Source organism: Coregonus lavaretus (genome assembly GCF_964263955.1).
Source record: "Coregonus lavaretus genome assembly, contig: HAP1_SCAFFOLD_6479, whole genome shotgun sequence".
Classification (NCBI taxonomy): Eukaryota; Metazoa; Chordata; class Actinopteri; order Salmoniformes; family Salmonidae; genus Coregonus; species Coregonus lavaretus.
This window is the reverse complement of record NW_028163231.1, coordinates 1-25,000: the sequence shown is the minus strand read 5'-3', so window position 1 is coordinate 25,000 and position 25,000 is coordinate 1. Positions and strand designations below refer to the sequence as shown.

Genomic DNA, 25,000 nt, shown 5'->3' with positions numbered 1-25,000 from the left:
AGTAGTCTGTATTAGTCTATAGTAGTCTATAGTAGTCTATAGTAGTCTATAGTAGTCTATAGTAGTCTATAGTAGTCTGTAGTTAGTCTATAGTAGTATATGGTAGTCTGTAGTAGTTTGTAGTTGATGTATAGTAGTCTGTAGTAGTCTGTAGTTAGTCTATAGTAGTCTATAGTAGTCTATAGTAGTCTATAGTAGTCTATAGTAGTCTATAGTAGTATATGGTAGTCTATAGTAGTCTATAGTAGTCTATAGTAGTCTATAGTAGTCTATAGTAGTCTATAGTAGTCTATAGTGGACTGTATTTAGTCCAGAGTAAATTATAGTCGACTGTAGTAGTCCATATTAGTATGTAGTTAGTCCTTATTAGTCTATAGTAGACTTACCCTGTGCTCTGTACTGGTCTATACTGGTCTGTGATATTCTTACCCTCAGGTCTGTCCTGGTCTATACTGGTCTGTGATATTCTTACCATCAGGTCTGTCCTGGTCTATACTGGTCTGTGATATTCTTACCATCAGGTCTGTCCTGGTCTATACTGGTCTGTGATATTCTTACCCTCAGGTCTGTACTGGTCTATACTGGTCTGTGATATTCTTACCCTCAGGTCTGTCCTGGTCTATACTGGTCTGTGATATTCTTACCCTCAGGTCTGTCCTGGTCTATACTGGTCTGTGATATTCTTACCCTCAGGTCTGTCCTGGTCTATACTGGTCTGTGATATTCTTACCCTCAGGTCTGTCCTGGTCTATACTGGTCTGTGATATTCTTACCATCAGGTCTGTCCTGGTCTATACTGGTCTGTGATATTCTTACCATCAGGTCTATACTGAGCGATGATAGTAACAGTCTGTCCAGCGTTCTTCAGAGCTGCTGCAGCCTGTTCATGAGTCGCATGTCTCAGATCCACACCGTTCACCTGCAGAGAAGTTATAACCATTACATAACACTACATAACATTACATTAACATGACATAACACTACACAACCGTTCACCTGCAGAGCGATTGTCGATTATAACCATTACATTGTGTGTACGTGCGTCTGTACGTGTGTGTCTCCGTGCACTGTGTGTGTGTCTCCGTGCACTGTGTGTGTGTCTCCGTGCACTGTGTGTGTGTCTCCGTGCACTGTGTGTGTGTCTCCGTGCACTGTGTGTGTGTCTCCGTGCACTGTGTGTGTGTCTCCCTGCACTGTGTGTGTGTCTCCCTGCACTGTGTGTGTGTCTCCGTGCACTGTGTGTGTGTCTCCGTGCACTGTGTGTGTGTCTCCGTGCACTGTGTGTGTGTCTCCGTGCACTGTGTGTGTGTCTCCGTGCACTGTGTGTGTGTCTCCCTGCACTGTGTGTGTGTCTCCGTGCACTGTGTGTGTGTCTCCCTGCACTGTGTGTGTGTCTCCCTGCACTGTGTGTGTGTCTCCGTGCACTGTGTGTGTGTCTCCGTGCACTGTGTGTGTGTCTCCGTGCACTGTGTGTGTGTCTCCGTGCACTGTGTGTGTGTCTCCGTGCACTGTGTGTGTGTCTCCGTGCACTGTGTGTGTGTCTCCGTGCACTGTGTGTGTGTGTCTCCGTGCACTGTGTGTGTGTCTCCGTGCACTGTGTGTGTGTCTCCGTGCACTGTGTGTGTGTCTCCGTGCACTGTGTGTGTGTCTCCGTGCACTGTGTGTGTGTCTCCCTGCACTGTGTGTGTGTCTCCGTGCACTGTGTGTGTGTCTCCGTGCACTGTGTGTGTGTCTCCCTGCACTGTGTGTGTGTCTCCGTGCACTGTGTGTGTGTGTCTCCCTGCACTGTGTGTGTGTCTCCGTGCACTGTGTGTGTGTGTCTCCGTGCACTGTGTGTGTGTCTCCGTGCACTGTGTGTGTGTCTCCCTGCACTGTGTGTGTGTCTCCCTGCACTGTGTGTGTGTCTCCGTGCACTGTGTGTGTGTCTCCGTGCACTGTGTGTGTGTCTCCGTGCACTGTGTGTGTGTCTCCGTGCACTGTGTGTGTGTCTCCCTGCACTGTGTGTGTGTCTCCGTGCACTGTGTGTGTGTCTCCGTGCACTGTGTGTGTGTCTCCGTGCACTGTGTGTGTGTCTCCGTGCACTGTGTGTGTGTCTCCGTGCACTGTGTGTGTGTCTCCGTGCACTGTGTGTGTGTCTCCGTGCACTGTGTGTGTGTCTCCGTGCACTGTGTGTGTGTCTCCGTGCACTGTGTGTGTGTCTCCGTGCACTGTGTGTGTGTCTCCGTGCACTGTGTGTGTGTCTCCGTGCACTGTGTGTGTGTCTCCCTGCACTGTGTGTGTGTCTCCGTGCACTGTGTGTGTCTCCGTGCACTGTGTGTGTGTCTCCGTGCACTGTGTGTGTGTCTCCGTGCACTGTATGTGTGTCTCCGTGCACTGTGTGTGTGTCTCCCTGCACTGTGTGTGTGTCTCCCTGCACTGTGTGTGTGTCTCCGTGCACTGTGTGTGTGTCTCCGTGCACTGTGTGTGTGTCTCCGTGCACTGTGTGTGTGTCTCCCTGCACTGTGTGTGTGTCTCCCTGCACTGTGTGTGTGTCTCCGTGCACTGTGTGTGTGTCTCCGTGCACTGTGTGTGTGTCTCCGTGCACTGTGTGTGTGTCTCCGTGCACTGTGTGTGTGTCTCCGTGCACTGTGTGTGTGTCTCCGTGCACTGTGTGTGTGTCTCCGTGCACTGTGTGTGTGTCTCCGTGCACTGTGTGTGTGTCTCCGTGCACTGTGTGTGTGTCTCCGTGCACTGTGTGTGTGTCTCCGTGCACTGTGTGTGTGTCTCCGTGCACTGTGTGTGTGTCTCCGTGCACTGTGTGTGTGTCTCCGTGCACTGTGTGTGTGTCTCCGTGCACTGTGTGTGTGTCTCCGTGCACTGTGTGTGTGTCTCCGTGCACTGTGTGTGTGTCTCCGTGCACTGTGTGTGTGTCTCCGTGCACTGTGTGTGTGTCTCCCTGCACTGTGTGTGTGTGTTCTCTTCTCACTCATGATCTGGTCTCCATTGTGTAGTTCTCCTGAGAGATCAGCTGATCCTGCAGCACATACCACTACATAACACTATGTAACACTACATAACACTATGTAACACTACATAACACTACATAACACTACGTAACACTACATAACACTACGTAACACTACCTAACACTCCATAACACTACCTAACACTACGAAACACTACGAAACACTACGAAACACTACGAAACACTACAAAACACTACGTAACACTACATAAGCTTAGTGGTTAAGAGCGTTGTGCCATTAACCGAAAGGTCGCTGGTTCTAATCCCCGAGCTGACTAGGTGAAAAATCTGTTGATGTGCCCTTGAGCAAGACACTTAACCCTAATTGCTCCTGTAAGTCGCTCTGGATAAGAGCGTCTGCTAAATGACTAAAATGTAAAAATTTTATGTAAATGTAACACTACGTAACACTACGTAACACTATGTAACACTACGTAACAATACGAAACACTACGAAACACTACAAAACACTACCTAACACTATATAACACTATGTAACACTACGTAACACTACGTAACACTACGTAACACTACGTAACACTACGTAACACTAGGAAACACTACGTAACACTACGTAACACTACGAAACACTACGAAACACTATATAACACTACGTAACACTACGTAACACTACGTAACACTATGTAACATTACATAACACTACATAACACAACGTAACACTACATAATACTACGTAACACTATGTAACACTACATAACACTACAAAACATTACATAACACTACATAACACTATGTAACACTATATAACACTACATAACACAACGTAACACTATGTAACACTACATAACACTACATAACACTACATAACACTTTGTAACACTGCATAATACTACATAACACTACGTAACACTATGTAACACTACATAACACTACAAAACATGACATAACACTACATAACACTACTCACACTCATGATCTGGTCTCCCTTGCGTAGTTCTCCTGAGAGATCAGCTGGTCCTGCAGCGAGGATGAAGGAGATGAAGATCCCCTCACCGTCTTCTCCCCCCACGATGTTAAAACCCAGACCGGTCGACCCTCGGTGGATAAACACACGCCTGGCCTCTCTACTAGAAGACATGATTACACACAGTATAATCCTAACCTCCTGTAACACTCAGCCTGGTCTCTCTACTATAGATATAACCTCCTGTAACACTCAGCCTGGTCTCTCTACTATAGATATAACCTCCTGTAACACTCAGCCTGGCCTCTCTACTATAGATATAACCTCCTGTAACACTCAGCCTGGCCTCTCTACTATAGATAGAATCTACTGTAACACTCAGCCTGGCCTCTCTACTATAGATATAACCTCCTGTAACACTCAGCCTGGTCTCTCTACTATAGATATAACCTCCTGTAACACTCAGCCTGGCCTCTCTACTATAGATATAACCTCCTGTAACACTCAGCCTGGCCTCTCTACTAGAAGACATGATTACACACAGTATAACCCTAACCTCCTGTAACACTCAGCCTGGTCTCTCTACTATAGATATAACCTCCTGTAACACTCAGCCTGGTCTCTCTACTATAGATATAACCTCCTGTAACACTCAGCCTGGCCTCTCTACTATAGATATAACCTCCTGTAACACTCAGCCTGGTCTCTCTACTATAGATATAACCTCCTGTAACACTCAGCCTGGTCTCTCTACTATAGATATAACCTCCTGTAACACTCAGCCTGGTCTCTCTACTATAGATATAACCTCCTGTAACACTCAGCCTGGCCTCTCTACTATAGATATAACCTCCTGTAACACTCAGCCTGGTCTCTCTACTATAGATATAACCTCCTGTAACACTCAGCCTGGTCTCTCTACTATAGATAGAATCTACTGTAACACTCAGCCTGGTCTCTCTACTATAGATATAACCTCCTGTAACACTCAGCCTGGTCTCTCTACTATAGATAGAATCTCCTGTAACACTCAGCCTGGTCTCTCTACTATAGATATAATCTCCTGTAACACTCAGCCTGGTCTCTCTACTATAGATATAACCTCCTGTAACACTCAGCCTGGTCTCTCTACTATAGATATAACCTCCTGTAACACTCAGCCTGGTCTCTCTACTATAGATATAACCTCCTGTAACACTCAGCCTGGTCTCTCTACTATAGATAGAATCTCCTGTAACACTCAGCCTGGTCTCTCTACTATAGATATAATCTCCTGTAACACTCAGCCTGGCCTCTCTACTATAGATATAACCTCCTGTAACACTCAGCCTGGCCTCTCTACTATAGATATAACCTCCTGTAACACTCAGCCTGGCCTCTCTACTATAGATATAACCTCCTGTAACACTCAGCCTGGCCTCTCTACTATAGATATAACCTCCTGTAACACTCAGCCTGGTCTCTCTACTATAGATATAACCTCCTGTAACACTCAGCCTGGTCTCTCTACTATAGATATAACCTCCTGTAACACTCAGCCTGGCCTCTCTACTATAGATATAACCTCCTGTAACACTCAGCCTGGCCTCTCTACTATAGATAGAATCTCCTGTAACACTCAGCCTGGTCTCTCTACTATAGATATAACCTCCTGTAACACTCAGCCTGGCCTCTCTACTATAGATATAACCTCCTGTAACACTCAGCCTGGTCTCTCTACTATAGATATAACCTCCTGTAACACTCAGCCTGGTCTCTCTACTATAGATATAACCTCCTGTAACACTCAGCCTGGCCTCTCTACTATAGATATAATCTCCTGTAACACTCAGCCTGGTCTCTCTACTATAGATATAACCTCCTGTAACACTCAGCCTGGCCTCTCTACTATAGATATAACCTCCTGTAACACTCAGCCCAGTATGTTTCCAATAGGTCTCCATACAGATAGAATCCAACATTAAACAGACATTTCTCCATACGTCCCAACCTGGGGTAATGATCTGATGTCTGATTTGATTTGAGTTACATTTAAATGTGTGTGTGTGTGTCCTGACCTGGGGATGTCGTCTTCTCCCATCATGCCGTGCGGTATGGGTGAGTAGCGTCGTGGCGAGGGCGGTGGCAGAGAGGATTGTGGGTAATCTAGGTAGTTAGTGCCCATGTCTGGGTCCATGTATGCTGCAGAGACAGGGAGAGATAGAGAGAGAGATGAGGTTGAATGTGTAGAGCTAGACCCTGGTACATTAACAAACTGGCCAGAGGACTGAGCACGCCCCCATTCTCATCGACGGGGCTGTAGTGGAACAGGTTGAGAGCTTCAATATCCTCGGTGTCCACATCACCAACGAACTATCATGGTCCAAACACACCAAGACAGTCGTGAAGAGGGCACGACAAAGCCTATTCCCCCTCAGGAGACTGAAAAGATTTGCCATGGGTCCTCAGATCCTCAAAAGGTTCTACAGCTGCACCATCGAGAGCATCCTAACTGGTTGCATCACTGCCTGGTATGGCAACTGCTCGGCCTCCGACCGCAAGGCACTACAGAGGGTAGTGTGTACGGCCCAGTACATCACTGGGGCCAAGCTTCCTGCCATCCAGGACCTCTATACCAGGCGATCAGAGGAAGGCCCTCAAAATTGTCAAAGACTCCAGCCACCCTAGTCATAGACTGTTCTCTCTGCTACCGCACGGCAAGCGGTACCGAAGCACCAAGTCTAGGTCCAAAAGGCTTCTTAACAGCTTCTACCCCCAAGCCATAAGACTCCTGAACATCTAATAAAATGGCTACCCGGACTATTTGCATTGACTCTGTACCGGTACCCCCTGTATATAGCCTCCCTACTGTTATTACACATTGACTCTGTACCGGTACCCCCTGTATATAGCCTCCCTACTGTTATTACACATTGACTCTGTACCGGTACCCCCTGTATATAGCCTCCCTACTGTTATTACACATTGACTCTGTACCGGTACCCCCTGTATATAGCCTCCCTACTGTTATTACACATTGACTCTGTACCGGTACCCCCCTGTATATAGCCTCCCTACTGTTATTTCCCATTGACTCTGTACCGATACCCCCCTGTATATAGCCTCCCTACTGTTATTTCCCATTGACTCTGTACCGGTACCCCCTGTATATAGCCTCCCTACTGTTATTACACATTGACTCTGTACCGGTACCCCCTGTATATAGCCTCCCTACTGTTATTTCCCATTGACTCTGTACCGGTACCCCTGTATATAGCCTCCCTACTGTTATTTTATTGTCTTACTGTTTTTACTTTAGTTTATTTAGCAAATATTTGTTCAACACTTATTTTTCTTAAAACTGCATTGTTGGTTAAGGGCCTGTCAGTAAGCATTTCACTGTAAGGTCTACACAACTGTTGTATTCAGGTCATGTGACAAATCAAATTTGATTAGATTTCTTACTAGCATTAAATCCATTCAGACATGTTAGTGGGTCTAAGACATAAACATAGAATGGCTAGTTGGTTCTGTAACTGGTGAAATCTGGTTGTCTGTACTGGTCAGGTGTTAGAGGAGTGTAGAGGTGTGTAGAGGTGTGTAGAGGTGTGTAGAGGTGTGTAGAGGTGTGTAGAGGTGTGTAGAGGTGTGTAGAGGTGTGTAGAGGTGTGTAGAGGTGTGTAGAGGTGTGTAGAGGAGTGTAGAGGTGTGTAGAGGAGTTAGAGGTGTGTAGAGGTGTGTAGAGGAGTGTAGAGGTGTGTAGAGGAGTGTAGAGGTGTGTAGAGGTGTTAGAGGTGTGTAGAGGTGTGTAGAGGTGTGTAGAGGTGTGTAGAGGTGTTAGAGGTGTGTAGAGGTGTTAGAGGTGTGTAGAGGTGTGTAGAGGTGTGTAGAGGTGTATAGAGGTGTGTAGAGGTGTGTAGAGGAGATAGAGGTGTGTAGAGGTGTGTAGAGGTGTGTAGAGGAGTGTAGAGGTGTGTAGAGGTGTTAGAGGTGTGTAGAGGTGTGTAGAGGTGTGTAGAGGTGTGTAGAGGTGTTAGAGGAGTGTAGAGGTGTGTAGAGGTGTTAGAGGTGTGTAGAGGTGTGTAGAGGTGTGTAGGGGAGTTAGAGGTGTGTAGAGGTGTGTAGAGGTGTGTAGAGGTGTGTAGAGGTGTGTAGAGGTGTGTAGAGGTGTGTAGGGGAGTTAGAGGTGTGTAGAGGAGTGTAGAGGTGTGTAGAGGTGTGTAGAGGTGTGTAGAGGTGTGTAGAGGAGTTAGAGGTGTGTAGAGGTGTGTAGAGGTGTATAGAGGTGTGTAGAGGTGTGTAGAGGAGATAGAGGTGTGTAGGGGAGTTAGAGGTGTGTAGAGGAGTGTAGAGGTGTGTAGAGGTGTTAGAGGTGTGTAGAGGTGTGTAGAGGTGTGTAGAGGTGTGTAGAGGAGTGTAGAGGTGTGTAGAGGTGTTAGAGGTGTGTAGAGGTGTGTAGAGGTGTGTAGAGGTGTGTAGAGGTGTGTAGAGGTGTATAGAGGTGTGTAGAGGTGTGTAGAGGTGTGTAGAGGTGTGTAGAGGTGTGTAGAGGTGTGTAGAGGAGTTAGAGGTGTGTAGAGGTGTTAGAGGTGTGTAGAGGTGTGTAGAGGTGTGTAGAGGTGTGTAGAGGTGTGTATAGGTGTGTAGAGGTGTGTAGAGGTGTATAGAGGTGTGTAGAGGTGTGTAGAGGTGTGTAGGTGTGTAGAGGTGTGTAGAGGAGTGTAGAGGAGTTAGAGGTGTATAGAGGTGTGTAGAGGTGTGTAGAGGTGTGTAGAGGTGTGTAGAGGTGTGTAGAGGTGTGTAGAGGTGTTAGAGGTGTGTAGAGGTGTGTAGAGGTGTGTAGAGGTGTGTAGAGGTGTGTAGAGGAGTGTAGAGGAGTTAGAGGTGTGTAGAGGTGTGTAGAGGTGTGTAGAGGTGTGTAGAGGTGTGTAGAGGTGTGTAGAGGTGTGTAGAGGTGTGTAGAGGTGTGTAGAGGTGTTAGAGGTGTGTAGAGGTGTGTAGAGGTGTGTAGAGGTGTGTAGAGGTGTGTAGAGATGTGTAGAGGTGTGTAGAGGTGTGTAGAGGTGTGTAGAGGTGTGTAGTGGTGTGTACGTACAGGTGAGGTCAGGGGAACTGTACTGGTCAGGTGTGTAAAGGTGTGAAGGTTTGGCTACTCTCAGGTAGACCACCTCGGCTGTGTTCTTCAAAGCTGCTACTGCGTCTTCATGCATCACATCTTCTAGACAGACCTGGTTCACCTGGGGACACAGAGACATAGTCATGACATGGGGACACAGAGACATAGTCATGACATGGGGACACAGAGACATAGTCATGACATGGGGACACAGAGACATAGTCTTGACATAGATACTGGTTCACCTGGGGACACAGAGACATAGTCATGACATAGATACTGGTTCACCTGGGGACACAGAGACATAGTCATGACATAGATACTGGTTCACCTGGGGACACAGAGACATAGTCTTGACATAGATACTGGTTCACCTGGGGACACAGAGACATAGTCATGACATAGATACTGGTTCACCTGGGGACACAGAGACATAGTCATGACATAGATACTATACATGACATAAATTAAATTTTGGGCAAAAAGGCAAACTCCGCTCCATCATTCATTGAATCAGATGGCTCATTCATCACAAAAACTTTAATAATTTTTTTATTGGCAAGATTAGCAATTTTAGGCATGACATGCCAGCAACAAACTCTGGCACTACACATCCACATTTTGACAGATAAGCATTGTAATTAATTAAGATAATAGCCACTCCTATTTAAGCCTACTAGAACAGGGTTTTCCATCCTCTCCTTCTAATCAGGGGCTAATTCAGACCTGGGACACCAGGTGAGTGCAATTAACTACCAGGTAGAAATAAAAAACTGAAGTGTTTCGGCCCTCCAGGACCGGAATTGAAGAACCCTGTACTAGAACATGTGTGCCCTGAGTCCTGGAGGGAAGCAAAAGTTATCCCCCTACCTAAGAATAGTAAAGCCCCCTTAACTGGCTCAAATAGCCGACCAATCAGCTTGTTACGAACCCTTAGTAAACCTTTGGAAAAAATTGTGTTTGACCAGATAAAATGCTATTTTACAGTAAACAAATTGACAACAGGCTTTCAGCACGCTTATAGGAAAGGACATTCAACAAGCACAGCACATACACAAATGACTGATGATTGGCTGAGAGAAATTGATGATAAAAAGATTGAGGGGGCTGTTTTGTTAGACTTCAGTGCGGCTTTTGACATTATCGATCATAGTCTGCTGATAGGAAAACGTATGTGTTATGGCTTTACACCCCCTGCTATATTGTGGATACAGAGTTACCTGTCTAACAGAACAAAGATGTTGTTCTTTAATGGAAGCCTCTCCAACATAATCCAGGTAGAATCAGGAATTCCCCAAGGCAGCTGTCTAGGCCCCTTACTTTTTTCAATCTTTACTAACGACATGCCACTGGCTTTGAGTAAAGCCAGAGTGTCTATGTATGCGGATGACTCAACACTATACATGTCAGCTACTACAGCGACTGAAATGACAGAAACACTTAACAAAGAGCTGCAGTCAGTTTCAGAATGGGTGGCAAGGAATAAATTAGTCCTAAATATTTCAAAAACTAAAAGCATTGTATTTGGGACAAATCATTCACTAAACCTCAACTAAATCTTGTAATGAATAATGTGGAAATTGAGCAAGTTGAGGTGACTAAACTGCTTGGAGTAACTCTGGATTGTAAACTGTCATGGTCAAAACGTATTGATCCAACAGTAGCTAAGATGGGGAGAAGTCTGTCCATAATAAAGCGCTGCTCTGCCTTCTTACCAGCACTATCAACAAGGCAGGTCCTACAGGCTCTAGTTTTGACGCACCTGGACTACTGTTCAGTCGTGTGGTCAGGTGCCAAAAAGAGGAACTTAGGAAAATTACAATTGGCTCAGAACAGGGCAGCACAGCTGGCCCTTGTATGTACACAGAGAGCGAACATTAATAATTTGCATGTCAATCTCTCCTGGCTCAAAGTGGAGGAGAGATCGACTTCATCACTACTTCTATTTTTGAGAGGTATTGACATGTTGAATGCACCGAGCTGTCTGTTTGAACTACTGGCACACAGCTCGGACACCCATGCATACCCCACAAGACATGCCACCAGAGGTCTCCTCACAGTCCCCAATTCCAGAACAGACTATGGGAGGTGCACAGTACTACATAGAGCCATGACTACATGGAACTCTATTCCACATCAAGTAACTGATGCAAGCAGTAAAATTATATTTAAAAAACAGATAAAATAAACCTTATGGAACAGCGGGGACTGTGAAGCAACACAAACATAGACACATGCATACAAACACACGATAACATACGCACTATACACACACGTACACATGGATGTTGTGTTATAGATATGTGGTAGTAGAGTAGAGGCCTGAGGGCACACAGTTAATATGTTGTGAAATCTGTTATGAATGTATTGTAATGGTTTTTAAATGTATAACTGCCTTAATTTTGCTGGACACCAGGAAGAGTAGCTGCTAATGGGGATCCATAATAAATACAAATACATATAGATGGAGCAGGTTTTCATCAAGGGTCTCTGTACTTTGCTCCGTTCATCTTTCCCTCAATCCTGACTAGACACCCAGTCCCTGCCGCTGAAAAACATCCCCACAACATGATGCTGCCACCACCATGCTTCACTGTAGGGATGGTGGTGCCAGGTTTCCTCGAAACGTGACGCTTGGCATTCAGGCCAAAGAGTTTAATCTTGGTTTCATCAGACCAGAGAATCTTGTTTCTCATGGGGGAGCCTAGCAAACAGCAAGTTGCAGTAGTCCAGATAGGAGAGGACAAGTGCCTGAATTAGGACCTGCGCCACTTCCTGTGTGAGGTAGGGTCTTACTCTACGGATGTTGTTGAGCATGAACCGGAGGGTCACTGCTTTGATGTTTGCAGAGAATGACAGGGTGTTGTCCAGGGTCACGCCAAGGTTCTTTGCACTCTGGGAGGGCGACACTGTGGAGTTGTCAACCATGATGGAGAGGTCTTGAGCAGGCAGGCCTTCCCCGGGAGGAAGAACAGTTCCGTCTTTTCGAGGTTGAGCTTGAGGTGGTGGGCCAACATCCCAAGCTGAGATATCTGCCAGGCACGCAGAGATGCGTGTCACCACCTGGGTGTCAGAAGGGGGGAAGGAGAAAAGTAGTTGAGTGTCATCTGCATAGCAATGATAGGAGAGACCAGGTGAGGATATGACGGAGCCGAGTGACTTGGTGTAGAGAGAAGAGGAGAGGGTCTAGAACCGAGCCCTGGGGGACACCAGTTGTGAGAGTACGTGGTGCAGACACATATCCTCTCCACATCACCTGATAGGATCAGCCTGCCAGGTAGGATGCAATCCAAGAGTGTGCAGAGCCTGAGACGCCCAGCCCTGAGAGGGTGGAGAGGAGGATCTTTGGCAGTGCGGAGAGCCTCCGTGACACAGAGAAGAGCAGTCTCGGTTGAGTAACTCAGGCCATTTTGAAGTCAGAGGGGACGCAGCCAGTGGTCAGGGATGAGTTGATGAGGGAAGGGAGGAATGGGAGAAGGTCTACAGAGATGGTCTGGAGGAGGGAGGAGGGGATGGGGTCTAGTGGTCAGGGATGAGTTGATGAGGGGAGGTGAGGAATGGGAGAAGGTCTCCAGAGATGGTCTGGAGAAGGGAGGAGGGGATGGGTTCGAGTGGTCAGGGATGAGTTGATGAGGGAAGTGAGGAATGGGAGAAGCTCTCCGGAAATGGTCTGGAGAAGGGAGGAGGGGATGGGTTCGAGGGGGCAGGTTGTCGGCGGCCAGACCTCACTAGTCGCAGGATGTAATCTGGAGGAGAAAGAGGTCAAGGCGTAAGGTAGTTCTGTGTGAGTGAGACCTGTGAGTAAGACCAGTGGACTCAATAGGATGAGTGAATGAGTAGCGGATGTCTTTTTTTCAAAGTGGTTGACAAAGATGTCCGCAGAGAGGGAGGAGGGAGGGGGAGGGGGTGGAGGATTAAGGAGGGAGAAGGCAGAAGCTTGAAATTTAGAGTGGTAGAAAGTGGCTTTAGCAGCAGATACAGAGGATGAGAAGGTAGAGAGGAGGGAGTGAAAGGATGGCTTTAGCAGCGGATACAGAGGAAGAGAAGGTAGAGAGGAGGGAGTGAAAGGATGGCTTTAGCAGCAGATACAGAGGAAGAGAAGGTAGAGAGGAGGGAGTGAAAGGATGGCTTTAGCAGCAGATACAGAGGAAGAGAAGGTAGAGAGGAGGGAGTGAAAGGATGGCTTTAGCAGCAGATACAGAGGAAGAGAAGGTAGAGAGGAGGGAGTGAAAGGATGGCTTTAGCAGCAGATACAGAGGAAGAGAAGGTAGAGAGGAGGGAGTGAAAGGATGGCTTTAGCAGCAGATACAGAGGAAGGGAAGGTAGAGAGGAGGGAGTGAAAGGATGGCTTTAGCAGCGGATACAGAGGAAGAGAAGGTAGAGAGGAGGGAGTGAAAGGATGGCTTTAGCAGTGGATACAGAGGAAGAGAAGGTAGAGAGGAGGGAGTGAAAGGATGGCTTTAGCAGCAGATACAGAGGAAGAGAAGGTAGAGAGGAGGGAGTGAAAGGATGGCTTTAGCAGCAGATACAGAGGAAGAGAAGGTAGAGAGGAGGGAGTGAAAGGATGGCTTTAGCAGCAGATACAGAGGAAGGGAAGGTAGAGAGGAGGGAGTGAAAGGATGGCTTTAGCAGCGGATACAGAGGAAGAGAAGGTAGAGAGGAGGGAGTGAAAGGATGGCTTTAGCAGTGGATACAGAGGAAGAGAAGGTAGAGAGGAGGGAGTGAAAGGATGGCTTTAGCAGCAGATACAGAGGAAGAGAAGGTAGAGAGGAGGGAGTGAAAGGATGGCTTTAGCAGCAGATACAGAGGAAGAGAAGGTAGAGAGGAGGGAGTGGAAGGATGGCTTTAGCAGCAGATACAGAGGAAGAGAAGTTGGAGAGGAGGGAGTGAAAGGATGGCTTTAGCAGCGGATACAGAGGAAGAGAAGGTAGAGAGGAGGGAGTGGAAGGAAGGCTTTAGCAGCAGATACAGAGGAAGAGAAGTTGGAGAGGAGGGAGTGAAAGGATGGCTTTAGCAGCAGATACAGAGGAAGAGAAGGTAGAGAGGAGGGAGTGAAAGGATGGCTTTAGCAGCAGATACAGAGGAAGAGAAGGTAGAGAGGAGGGAGTGAAAGGATGGCTTTAGCAGCAGATACAGAGGAAGAGAAGGTAGAGAGGAGGGAGTGAAAGGATGGCTTTAGCAGCAGATACAGAGGAAGAGAAGGTAGAGAGGAGGGAGTGAAAGGATGGCTTTAGCAGCAGATACAGAGGAAGAGGAGGTAGAGGAGGGAGGGAGTGAAAGGATGGCTTTAGCAGCAGATACAGAGGAAGAGAAGGTAGAGAGGAGGGAGTGAAAGGATGGCTTTAGCAGCAGATACAGAGGAAGAGAAGGTAGAGAGGAGGGAGTGAAAGGATGGCTTTAGCAGCAGATACAGAGGAAGAGAAGGTAGAGAGGAGGGAGTGAAAGGATGGCTTTAGCAGCAGAAACAGAGGAAGAGAAGGTAGAGAGGAGGGAGTGAAAGGATGGCTTTAGCAGCAGATACAGAGGAAGAGAAGGTAGAGAGGAGGGAGTGAAAGGATGGCTTTAGCAGCAGAAACAGAGGAAGAGAAGGTAGAGAGGAGGGAGTGAAAGGATGGCTTTAGCAGCGGATACAGAGGAAGGGAAGGTAGAGAGGAGGGAGTGAAAGGATGGCTTTAGCAGCAGATACAGAGGAAGAGAAGGTAGAGAGGAGGGAGTGAAAGGATGGCTTTAGCAGCAGATACAGAGGAAGAGAAGGTAGAGAGGAGGGAGTGAAAGGATGGCTTTAGCAGCAGATACAGAGGAAGAGAAGGTAGAGAGGAGGGAGTGAAAGGATGGCTTTAGCAGCAGATACAGAGGAAGAGAAGGTAGAGAGGAGGGAGTGAAAGGATGGCTTTAGCAGCAGAAACAGAGGAAGAGAAGGTAGAGAGGAGGGAGTGAAAGGATGGCTTTAGCAGCGGATACAGAGGAAGGGAAGGTAGAGAGGAGGGAGTGAAAGGATGGCTTTAGCAGCAGATACAGAGGAAGAGAAGGTAGAGAGGAGGGAGTGAAAGGATGGCTTTAGCAGCAGATACAGAGGAAGAGAAGGTAGAGAGGAGGGAGTGAAAGGATGGCTTTAGCAGCAGATACAGAGGAAGAGAAGGTAGAGAGGAGGGAGGGAAAGGATGGCTTTAGCAGCAGATACAGAGGAAGAGAAGGTAGAGAGGAGGGAGTGAAAGGATGGCTTTAGCAGCAGATACAGAGGAAGAGAAGGTAGAGAGGAGGGAGTGAAAGGATGGCTTTAGCAGCAGATACAGAGGAAGAGAAGGTAGAGAGGAGGGAGGGAAAGGATGGCTTTAGCAGCAGATACAGAGGAAGAGAAGGTAGAGAGGAGGGAGTGAAAGGATGGCTTTAGCAGCAGATACAGAGGAAGAGAAGGTAGAGAGGAGGGAGTGAAAGGATGGCTTTAGCAGCGGATACAGAGGAAGGGAAGGTAGAGAGGAGGGAGGGAAAGGATGGCTTTAGCAGCAGATACAGAGGAAGAGAAGGTAGAGAGGAGGGAGTGAAAGGATGGCTTTAGCAGCAGATACAGAGGAAGAGAAGGTAGAGAGGAGGGAGTGAAAGGATGGCTTTAGCAGCAGATACAGAGGAAGAGAAGGTAGAGAGGAGGGAGTGAAAGGATGGCTTTAGCAGCGGATACAGAGGAAGAGAAGGTAGAGAGGAGGGAGTGAAAGAATGGCTTTAGCAGCGGATACAGAGGAAGAGAAGGTAGAGAGGAGGGAGTGAAAGGATGGCTTTAGCAGCAGATACAGAGGAAGAGAAGGTAGAGAGGAGGGAGTGAAAGGATGGCTTTAGCAGCAGATACAGAGGAAGGGAAGGTAGAGAGGGAGTGAAAGGATGGCTTTAGCAGCAGATACAGAGGAAGAGAAGTTGGAGAGAAGGGAGTGAAAGGATGGCTTTAGCAGCAGATACAGAGGAAGGGAAGGTAGAGAGGAGGGAGGGAAAGGATGGCTTTAGCAGCAGATACAGAGGAAGAGAAGGTAGAGAGGAGGGAGTGAAAGGATGGCTTTAGCAGCAGATACAGAGGAAGAGAAGGTAGAGAGGAGGGAGTGAAAGGATGGCTTTAGCAGCAGATACAGAGGAAGAGAAGTTGGAGAGAAGGGAGTGAAAGGATGGCTTTAGCAGCAGATACAGAGGAAGGGAAGGTAGAGAGGAGGGAGTGAAAGGATGGCTTTAGCAGCAGATACAGAGGAAGGGAAGGTAGAGAGGAGGGAGTGAAAGGATGGCTTTAGCAGCAGATACAGAGGAAGAGAAGGTAGAGAGGAGGGAGTGAAAGGATGGCTTTAACAGCGGATACAGAGGAAGAGAAGGTAGAGAGGAGGGAGTGAAAGGATGGCTTTAGCAGCAGATACAGAGGAAGAGAAGGTAGAGAGGAGGGAGGGAAAGGATGGCTTTAGCAGCAGATACAGAGGAAGAGAAGGTAGAGAGGAGGGAGTGAAAGGATGGCTTTAGCAGCAGATACAGAGGAAGGGAAGGTAGAGAGGAGGGAGTGAAAGGATGGCTTTAGCAGCAGATACAGAGGAAGAGAAGGTAGAGAGGAGGGAGTGAAAGGATGATAGGTCCTCTGGAAGTTTAGTTTTCCTCCATTTTCTCTCAGCTGCCCGCAGCCCTGTTCTGTAAGCTCACAATGAGCCACTCAGCCACGGAGCAGGAGGGGAGGGCCGAGCCGGCCAGGAGGAAAGGGGACAGTGCGAGTAATAGGATGCAGAAAGGGAGGAGAGTACACCTCCCAATTAGTACCTCCCTGTACTAATTGCTGATTGCCTAGGAGAGGAGAAACCACTCCCCATCCAATACAGCAACTGATTACCAAAACAAGTCACAAATTGCCCCGCCCCCTGATCCTGGTTGATGTGTCAACAACTATCTGCATGTTAATAGCAGTCAGCAGTTCACACACCAAGTAGGCCACTGGGAAGACAGGAAGCACCTCAAGTAGATGGCCCTAGCTAGCAACAAGACAGCACTAGACCACAACAGACAAAACAATTATATGTATCACCCCTGGAGATATCAGGAGTCCTCCAGCTCAGAGAAGAGATGAATACTTATGTAAATGTCATATTTCAGTTTATTTATTTTGTATTGTGTCAGTGAGTGTGTCAGTGAGTGTGTCAGTGAGTGTGTCTGTGAGTGTGTCTGTGAGTGTGTCAGTCAGTCTGTCAGTGAGTGTGTCAGTGGGTGTGTCAGTCAGTGTGTCAGTGAGTGTGTCAGTCAGTGTGTCTGTGAGTGTGTCAGTCAGTCTGTCAGTGAGTGTGTCAGTGGGTGTGTCAGTCAGTGTGTCAGTCAGTGTGTCAGTCAGTGTGTCTGTGAGTGTGTCTGTGTGTCAGTCAGTGTGTCTGTGAGTGTGTCAGTCAGTGTGTCAGTCAGTGTGTCTGTGAGTGTGTCAGTGTGTCAGTGTGTCTGTGAGTGTGTCAGTCAGTGTGTAAGTGAGTGTGTCAGTTAGTGTGTCAGTGAGTGTGTCAGTCAGTGTGTCAGTGAGTGTGTCAGTGAGTGTGTCAGTGAGTGTGTCAGTGAGTGTGTCAGTCAGTGTGTCAGTGAGTGTGTCTGTGTGTCAGTGTGTCAGTGAGTGTGTCAGTCAGTGTGTAAGTGAGTGTGTCAGTCAGTGTGTCAGTGAGTGTGTCTGTGTGTCAGTCAGTGTGTCTGTGAGTGTGTCAGTCAGTGTGTCAGTCAGTGTGTCTGTGAGTGTGTCAGTGTGTCAGTGTGTCTGTGAGTGTGTCAGTCAGTGTGTAAGTGAGTGTGTCAGTCAGTGTGTCAGTGAGTGTGTCTGTGTGTCAGTCAGTGTGTCTGTGAGTGTGTCAGTCAGTGTGTCAGTCAGTGTGTCTGTGAGTGTGTCAGTGTGTCAGTGTGTCTGTGAGTGTGTCAGTCAGTGTGTAAGTGAGTGTGTCAGTCAGTGTGTCAGTGAGTCAGTGAGTGTGTCAGTCAGTGTGTCAGTCAGTGTGTCTGTGAGTGTGTCAGTCAGTGTGTCAGTGAGTGTGTCAGTCAGTGTGTCAGTCAGTGTGTCTGTGAGTGTGTCAGTCAGTGTGTCAGTGAGTGTGTCAGTGTGTCAGTCAGTGTGTCAGTGTGTCAGTCAGTGTGTCTGTGAGTGTGTCAGTCAGTGTGTCAGTGAGTGTGTCAGTGTGTCAGTGTGTCAGTGTGTCAGTCAGTGTGTCAGTCAGTGTGTTGCTTACAGCCAGTATCTTATCTCCTATCTGTAGATGTCCATCTTTACAGGCCGCTCCTCCCTCGATGATCTTAGTCACATAGATACTGTTGTCCCCTGGTACATGCTGGTTCCCTAGTCCACCTGCTATACTGAACCCCAACCCTGAAACAGGAGGAGGGAGGAGGAGGAAGAGGAGGGAGGAAGAGGGAGGAAGAGGAGGGAGGAAGAGGATGAGGAGGGAGGAGGAGGGAGGATGAGGAAGAGGAGGGAGGAGGAGGGAGGATGAGGAAGAGGAGGTAGGAGGAAGAGGATGAGGATGAGGAGGGAGGAGGAGGGAGGAAGAGGATGAGGAAGAGGGAGGAAGAGGAGGGAGGAGGAGGGAGGAAGAGGATGAGGAGGGAGGAGGAGGGAGGATGAGGAAGAGGAGGGAGGAGGAGGGAGGATGAGGAAGAGGAGGTAGGAGGAAGAGGATGAGGATGAGGAGGGAGGAGGAGGGAGGAAGAGGATGAGGAAGAGGAGGTAGGAGGAAGAGGAAGAGGAAGAGGATGAGAATGAGGAGGGAGGAGGAGGATGAGGGATGAGGAAGAGGAGGTGGGAGGAAGAGGAGGAGGAGGAGGAGGAGGGTTTTCAGATTAAAGTAGCTGTATGAACAAGATCACAGTCAATCTTTTCATGGAAACAAGTCTATCTGAAACACACACCTTTAGGTCCTTTGATGAGTTTAAGTTGTGTGACAGTCTCCATGGGTGGTTTCCTCCGGAGGACGTAGAGACGAACAACTGGCCCCGCCTCCTTTAGAGCTTCCACAGCCAAGCTGTGTGTCACCTCACGGACATCAACGTCGTTTACTAGTATCACACTGTCATTCACCCTGTAACATAGACATTATATATTATATATCTAACCCTGTAACATAGACATTATATATCTATCTAACCCTGTAACATAGACATTATATATTATATATTATATATCTAACCCTGTAACATAGACATTATATATTATATATCTAACCCTGTAACATAGACATTATATATTATATATCTAACCCTGTAACATAGACATTATATATTATATATCTAACCCTGTAACATAGACATTATATATTATATATCTAACCCTGTAACATAGACATTATATATTATATATCTAACTCTGTAACATAGACATTATATATCTATCTAACCCTGTAACATAGACATTATATATTATATATCTATCTAACCCTGTAACATAGACATTATATATCTAACCCTGTAACATAGACATTATATATTATATATCTATCTAACCCTGTAACATAGACATTATATATTATATATCTATCTAACCCTGTAACATAGACATTATATATCTAACCCTGTAACATAGACATTATATATCTAACCCTGTAACATAGACATTATATATTATATATCAGATCTCGGGCATTTAGGGACCTCATGTTTCTGATACTATTTTAGATCGTCTTGGATGTCCTGTGTCTACCTGATCCTCTACCTGTGTCTACCTGATCCTCTACCTGTGTCTACCTGAGCCTCTACCTGTGTCTACCTGATCCTCCCATCCTGTGTCTACCTGATCCTCTACCTGTGTCTACCTGATCCTCTACCTGTATCTACCTGATCCTCTACCCGTGTCTACCTGATCCTCTACCTGTGTCTACCTGATCCTCCCATCCTGTGTCTACCTGATCCTCCCATCCTGTGTCTACCTGATCCTCTACCTGTGTCTACCTGAACCTCTACCTGTGTCTACCTGATCCTCTACCTGTGTCTACCTGATCCTCTACCTGTGTCTACCTGATCCTCTACCTGTGTCTACCTGATCCTCCCATCCTGTGTCTACCTGATCCTCCCATCCTGTGTCTACCTGATCCTCTACCTGTGTCTACCTGATCCTCTACCTGTGTCTACCTGATCCTCCCATCCTGTGTCTACCTGATCCTCTACCTGTGTCTACCTGATCCTCTACCTGTGTCTACCTGATCCTCTCCTGTGTCTACCTGATCCTCTACCTGTGTCTACCTGATCCTCTACCTGTGTCTACCTGATCCTCTACCTGTGTCTACCTGATCCTCCCATCCTGTGTCTACCTGATCCTCCCACCCTGTGTCTACCTGATCCTCTCCTGTGTCTACCTGATCCTCTACCTGTATCTACCTGATCCTCTACCTGTGTCTACCTGATCCTCTACCTGTGTCTACCTGAGCCTCCCATCCTGTGTCTACCTGATCCTCCCATCCTGTGTCTACCTGATCCTCTACCTGTGTCTACCTGATCCTCTACCTGTGTCTACCTGATCCTCCCATCCTGTGTCTACCTGATCCTCTACCTGTGTCTACCTGATCCTCTACCTGTGTCTACCTGATCCTCTACCTGTGTCTACCTGATCCTCTACCTGTGTCTACCTGATCCTCTACCTGTGTCTACCTGATCCTCCCATCCTGTGTCTACCTGATCCTCTACCTGTGTCTACCTGATCCTCCCATCCTGTGTCTACCTGATCCTCCCATCGTGTGTCTACCTGATCCTCTACCTGTGTCTACCTGATCCTCTACCTGTGTCTACCTGATCCTCTACCTGTGTCTACCTGATCCTCTACCTGTGTCTACCTGATCCTCTCCTGTGTCTACCTGAACCTCTACCTGTGTCTACCTGATCCTCTACCTGTGTCTACCTGATCCTCTACCTGTGTCTACCTGATCCTCCCATCCTGTGTCTACCTGATCCTCTACCTGTGTCTACCTGATCCTCTACCTGTGTCTACCTGATCCTCTCCTGTGTCTACCTGAACCTCCCATCCTGTGTCTACCTGATCCTCTACCTGTGTCTACCTGATCCTCTACCTGTGTCTACCTGATCCTCTACCTGTGTCTACCTGAGCCTCCCATCCTGTGTCTACCTGATCCTCTACCTGTGTCTACCTGATCCTCTACCTGTGTCTACCTGATCCTCTCCTGTGTCTACCTGAACCTCTACCTGTGTCTACCTGATCCTCTACCTGTGTCTACCTGATCCTCTACCTGTGTCTACCTGATCCTCCCATCCTGTGTCTACCTGATCCTCTACCTGTGTCTACCTGATCCTCTACCTGTGTCTACCTGATCCTCTACCTGTGTCTACCTGAACCTCTACCTGTGTCTACCTGATCCTCTACCTGTGTCTACCTGATCCCCTACCTGTGTCTACCTGATCCTCTACCTGTGTCTACCTGAACCTCTACCTGTGTCTACCTGATCCTCTAACTGTGTCTACCTGAACCTCTACCTGTGTCTACCTGATCCTCCCATCCTGTGTCTACCTGAACCTCTACCTGTGTCTACCTGATCCTCCCATCCTTTGTCTACCTGATCCTCTACCTGTGTCTACCTGATCCTCCCATCCTGTGTCTACCTGATCCTCTACCTGTGTCTACCTAATCCTCCCATCCTGTGTCTACCTGATCCTCTACCTGTGTCTACCTGATCCTCCCATCTTGTGTCTACCTGATCCTCCCATCCTGTGTCTACCTGATCCTCCCATCCTGTGTCTACCTGATCCTCTACCTGTGTCTACCTGATCCTCCCATCCTGTGTCTACCTGATCCTCCCATCCTGTGTCTACCTGATCCTCTACCTGTGTCTACCTGAACCTCTACCTGTGTCTACCTGATCCTCTCCTGTGTCTACCTGATCCTCTACCTGTGTCTACCTGATCCTCCCATCCTGTGTCTACCTGATCCTCTACCTGTGTCTACCTGATCCTCTACCTGTGTCTACCTGATCCTCTCCTGTGTCTACCTGATCCTCTACCTGTGTCTACCTGATCCTCTACCTGTGTCTACCTGATCCTCTACCTGTGTCTACCTGATCCTCTACCTGTGTCTACCTGATCCTCCCATCCTGTGTCTACCTGATCCTCCCATCCTGTGTCTACCTGATCCTCTACCTGTGTCTACCTGATCCTCTACCTGTATCTACCTGATCCTCTACCTGTGTCTACCTGATCCTCTACCTGTGTCTACCTGAGCCTCCCATCCTGTGTCTACCTGATCCTCCCATCCTGTGTCTACCTGATCCTCTACCTGTGTCTACCTGATCCTCTACCTGTGTCTACCTGATCCTCCCATCCTGTGTCTACCTGATCCTCTACCTGTGTCTACCTGATCCTCTACCTGTGTCTACCTGATCCTCTACCTGTGTCTACCTGAACCTCTACCTGTGTCTACCTGATCCTCTACCTGTGTCTACCTGATCCTCCCATCCTGTGTCTACCTGATCCTCATTCTGTGTCTACCTGATCCTCCCATCCTGTGTCTACCTGATCCTCCCATCCTGTGTCTACCTGATCCTCTACCTGTGTCTACCTGATCCTCTACCTGTGTCTACCTGATCCTCTACCTGTGTCTACCTGATCCTCTACCTGTGTCTACCTGATCCTCTCCTGTGTCTACCTGAACCTCTACCTGTGTCTACCTGATCCTCTACCTGTGTCTACCTGATCCTCTACCTGTGTCTACCTGATCCTCCCATCCTGTGTTTACCTGATCCTCTACCTGTGTCTACCTGATCCTCTACCTGTGTCTACCTGATCCTCTCCTGTGTCTACCTGAACCTCCCATCCTGTGTCTACCTGATCCTCTACCTGTGTCTACCTGATCCTCTACCTGTGTTTACCTGATCCCCTACCTGTGTCTACCTGATCCTCTACCTGTGTCTACCTGATCCTCTACCTGTGTCTACCTGATCCTCTACCTGTGTCTACCTGATCCTCTACCTGTGTCTACCTGAACCTCTACCTGTGTCTACCTGATCCTCTACCTGTGTCTACCTGATCCCCTACCTGTGTCTACCTGATCCTCTACCTGTGTCTACCTGAACCTCTACCTGTGTCTACCTGATCCTCTACCTGTGTCTACCTGAACCTCTACCTGTGTCTACCTGATCCTCCCATCCTGTGTCTACCTGATCCTCTACCTGTGTCTACCTGATCCTCCCATCCTTTGTCTACCTGATCCTCTACCTGTGTCTACCTGATCCTCCCATCCTGTGTCTACCTGATCCTCTACCTGTGTCTACCTAATCCTCCCATCCTGTGTCTACCTGATCCTCTACCTGTGTCTACCTGATCCTCCCATCCTGTGTCTACCTGATCCTCCCATCCTGTGTCTACCTGATCCTCTACCTGTGTCTACCTGATCCTCCCATCCTGTGTCTACCTGATCCTCCCATCCTGTGTCTACCTGATCCTCTACCTGTGTCTACCTGAACCTCTACCTGTGTCTACCTGATCCTCTACCTGTGTCTACCTGATCCTCCCATCCTGTGTCTACCTGATCCTCTACCTGTGTCTACCTGATCCTCTACCTGTGTCTACCTGATCCTCTACCTGTGTCTACCTGATCCTCTACCTGTGTCTACCTGATCCTCTACCTGTATCTACCTGATCCTCTACCTGTGTCTACCTGATCCTCTACCTGTGTCTACCTGATCCTCCCATCCTGTGTCTACCTGATCCTCCCATCCTGTGTCTACCTGATCCTCTACCTGTGTCTACCTGATCCTCTACCTGTGTCTACCTGATCCTCTACCTGTGTCTACCTGATCCTCTACCTGTGTCTACCTGATCCTCTACCTGTATCTACCTGAGCCTCCCGTCCTGTATCTACCTGAGCCTCCCGTCCTGTGCGGCAGCTCCTCCAGGGATGATCTTGGTGATGAAGATCGATGGGTCGTCTCCAACGTGGGGGTTATCTGTTCCACCTGCTATACTGAACCCTAGGCCAGAGTTACCCTACACACCATCACACAAACACATGTTGGTAAACATAGGAAGACCCAGGAAAGCCTGATAGAATGTTTCATAAACCCAAGTAAAAACATTCCTGGGGAAATGTTCTGTGAACCAATGAAGCAAAACTTGAGCTCTTTGGCTTTACAGATCAGCGCTGTTTACTGACGACCAGACTAAGCATTCAATTAAAATTACACCCTCCTACAATCAAAGATGGGGGAGGTTCGATAATGCTTTACTGCCTCTGGTTCTGGGGGCCTTAAACATGTGCAAGGCATCATGGAATCAGCAGAAAATCAGCTGTTTTGGAGTCAAATGTTCAACCCAGTGTCCAAAAACTGGGTCTCCATTGAAGGTTGCAGGACAACAACCCCAAACACACGTCAAAAGCACCCCTGGAATGGTTCAAGAATGAACCCTGGACTGATCTGGAGTGGCCAGCGAGGAGTCCAGATCTGAATCACATCTAAAACCTATGACAAGCTCTGAAAACAGCAGTTGGTGTAGGGCACCCCTCAAACATTGAAGAATTAGAGCTGTTTTCTGCTGAAGAGAGGGCCTAATTACCAGTAGAAAGGTGCAGCCAGCTCACTGATGGCTACGAGAAGCGTTTGTCTGCGGTTGTCTTGACCAAAGGCTGTGCTCCAGCCGGGTTGCCATCATTTTGTTCATTTGTCTTCATTTCATCAATTATGATTGTAAACTTAAGTTGACAAAAATAAAATTGGTTCTGCAATGTTGAAGATCCAGTAACAAGGTGTGGTGACCAGAAGTTTTTTTTAAATGTCAATTTATTTTAGAAGAAATAGGGATTATTGAAGAATAGTGCAAGGGGCCACAAATGTCTGTCTGTTGTATGTTGTAATCTACTAGTAAGAGTAGTAGAGTATACTATTATCTCAGACAGACTAGTAGTCTCACCCTCTCTAATGTCATCTCTTCATACTCCACCTCTCCCTCTGATCCATTCATCTAGAGAGAGAGAGACGGGGGAGAGGGGGGGAGGGGAGAGAGAGAGAGA

General features: G+C 47.7%; 1 protein-coding gene across 1 annotated transcript in view; it reads right to left on the bottom strand.

The window, feature by feature from the left end:
• LOC311118369 (disks large homolog 4-like) overlaps nucleotides 1-24,951 on the bottom strand; it is a gene marked incomplete at both ends in the record, with an annotated part of 29,346 nt that extends 4,395 nt beyond the window's left edge. The window contains 8 exons of the mRNA XM_084193175.1: nucleotides 817-919; nucleotides 3,933-4,089; nucleotides 5,987-6,110; nucleotides 9,004-9,145; nucleotides 18,231-18,367; nucleotides 18,907-19,076; nucleotides 23,855-23,979; nucleotides 24,901-24,951. Of these exons, the coding sequence (XP_084049301.1) occupies nucleotides 817-919; nucleotides 3,933-4,089; nucleotides 5,987-6,110; nucleotides 9,004-9,145; nucleotides 18,231-18,367; nucleotides 18,907-19,076; nucleotides 23,855-23,979; nucleotides 24,901-24,951 (1,009 nt within the window). The remainder of the gene's footprint in view (nucleotides 1-816; nucleotides 920-3,932; nucleotides 4,090-5,986; nucleotides 6,111-9,003; nucleotides 9,146-18,230; nucleotides 18,368-18,906; nucleotides 19,077-23,854; nucleotides 23,980-24,900) is intronic.
• Between the last annotated feature and the right edge of the window lie 49 nt (nucleotides 24,952-25,000).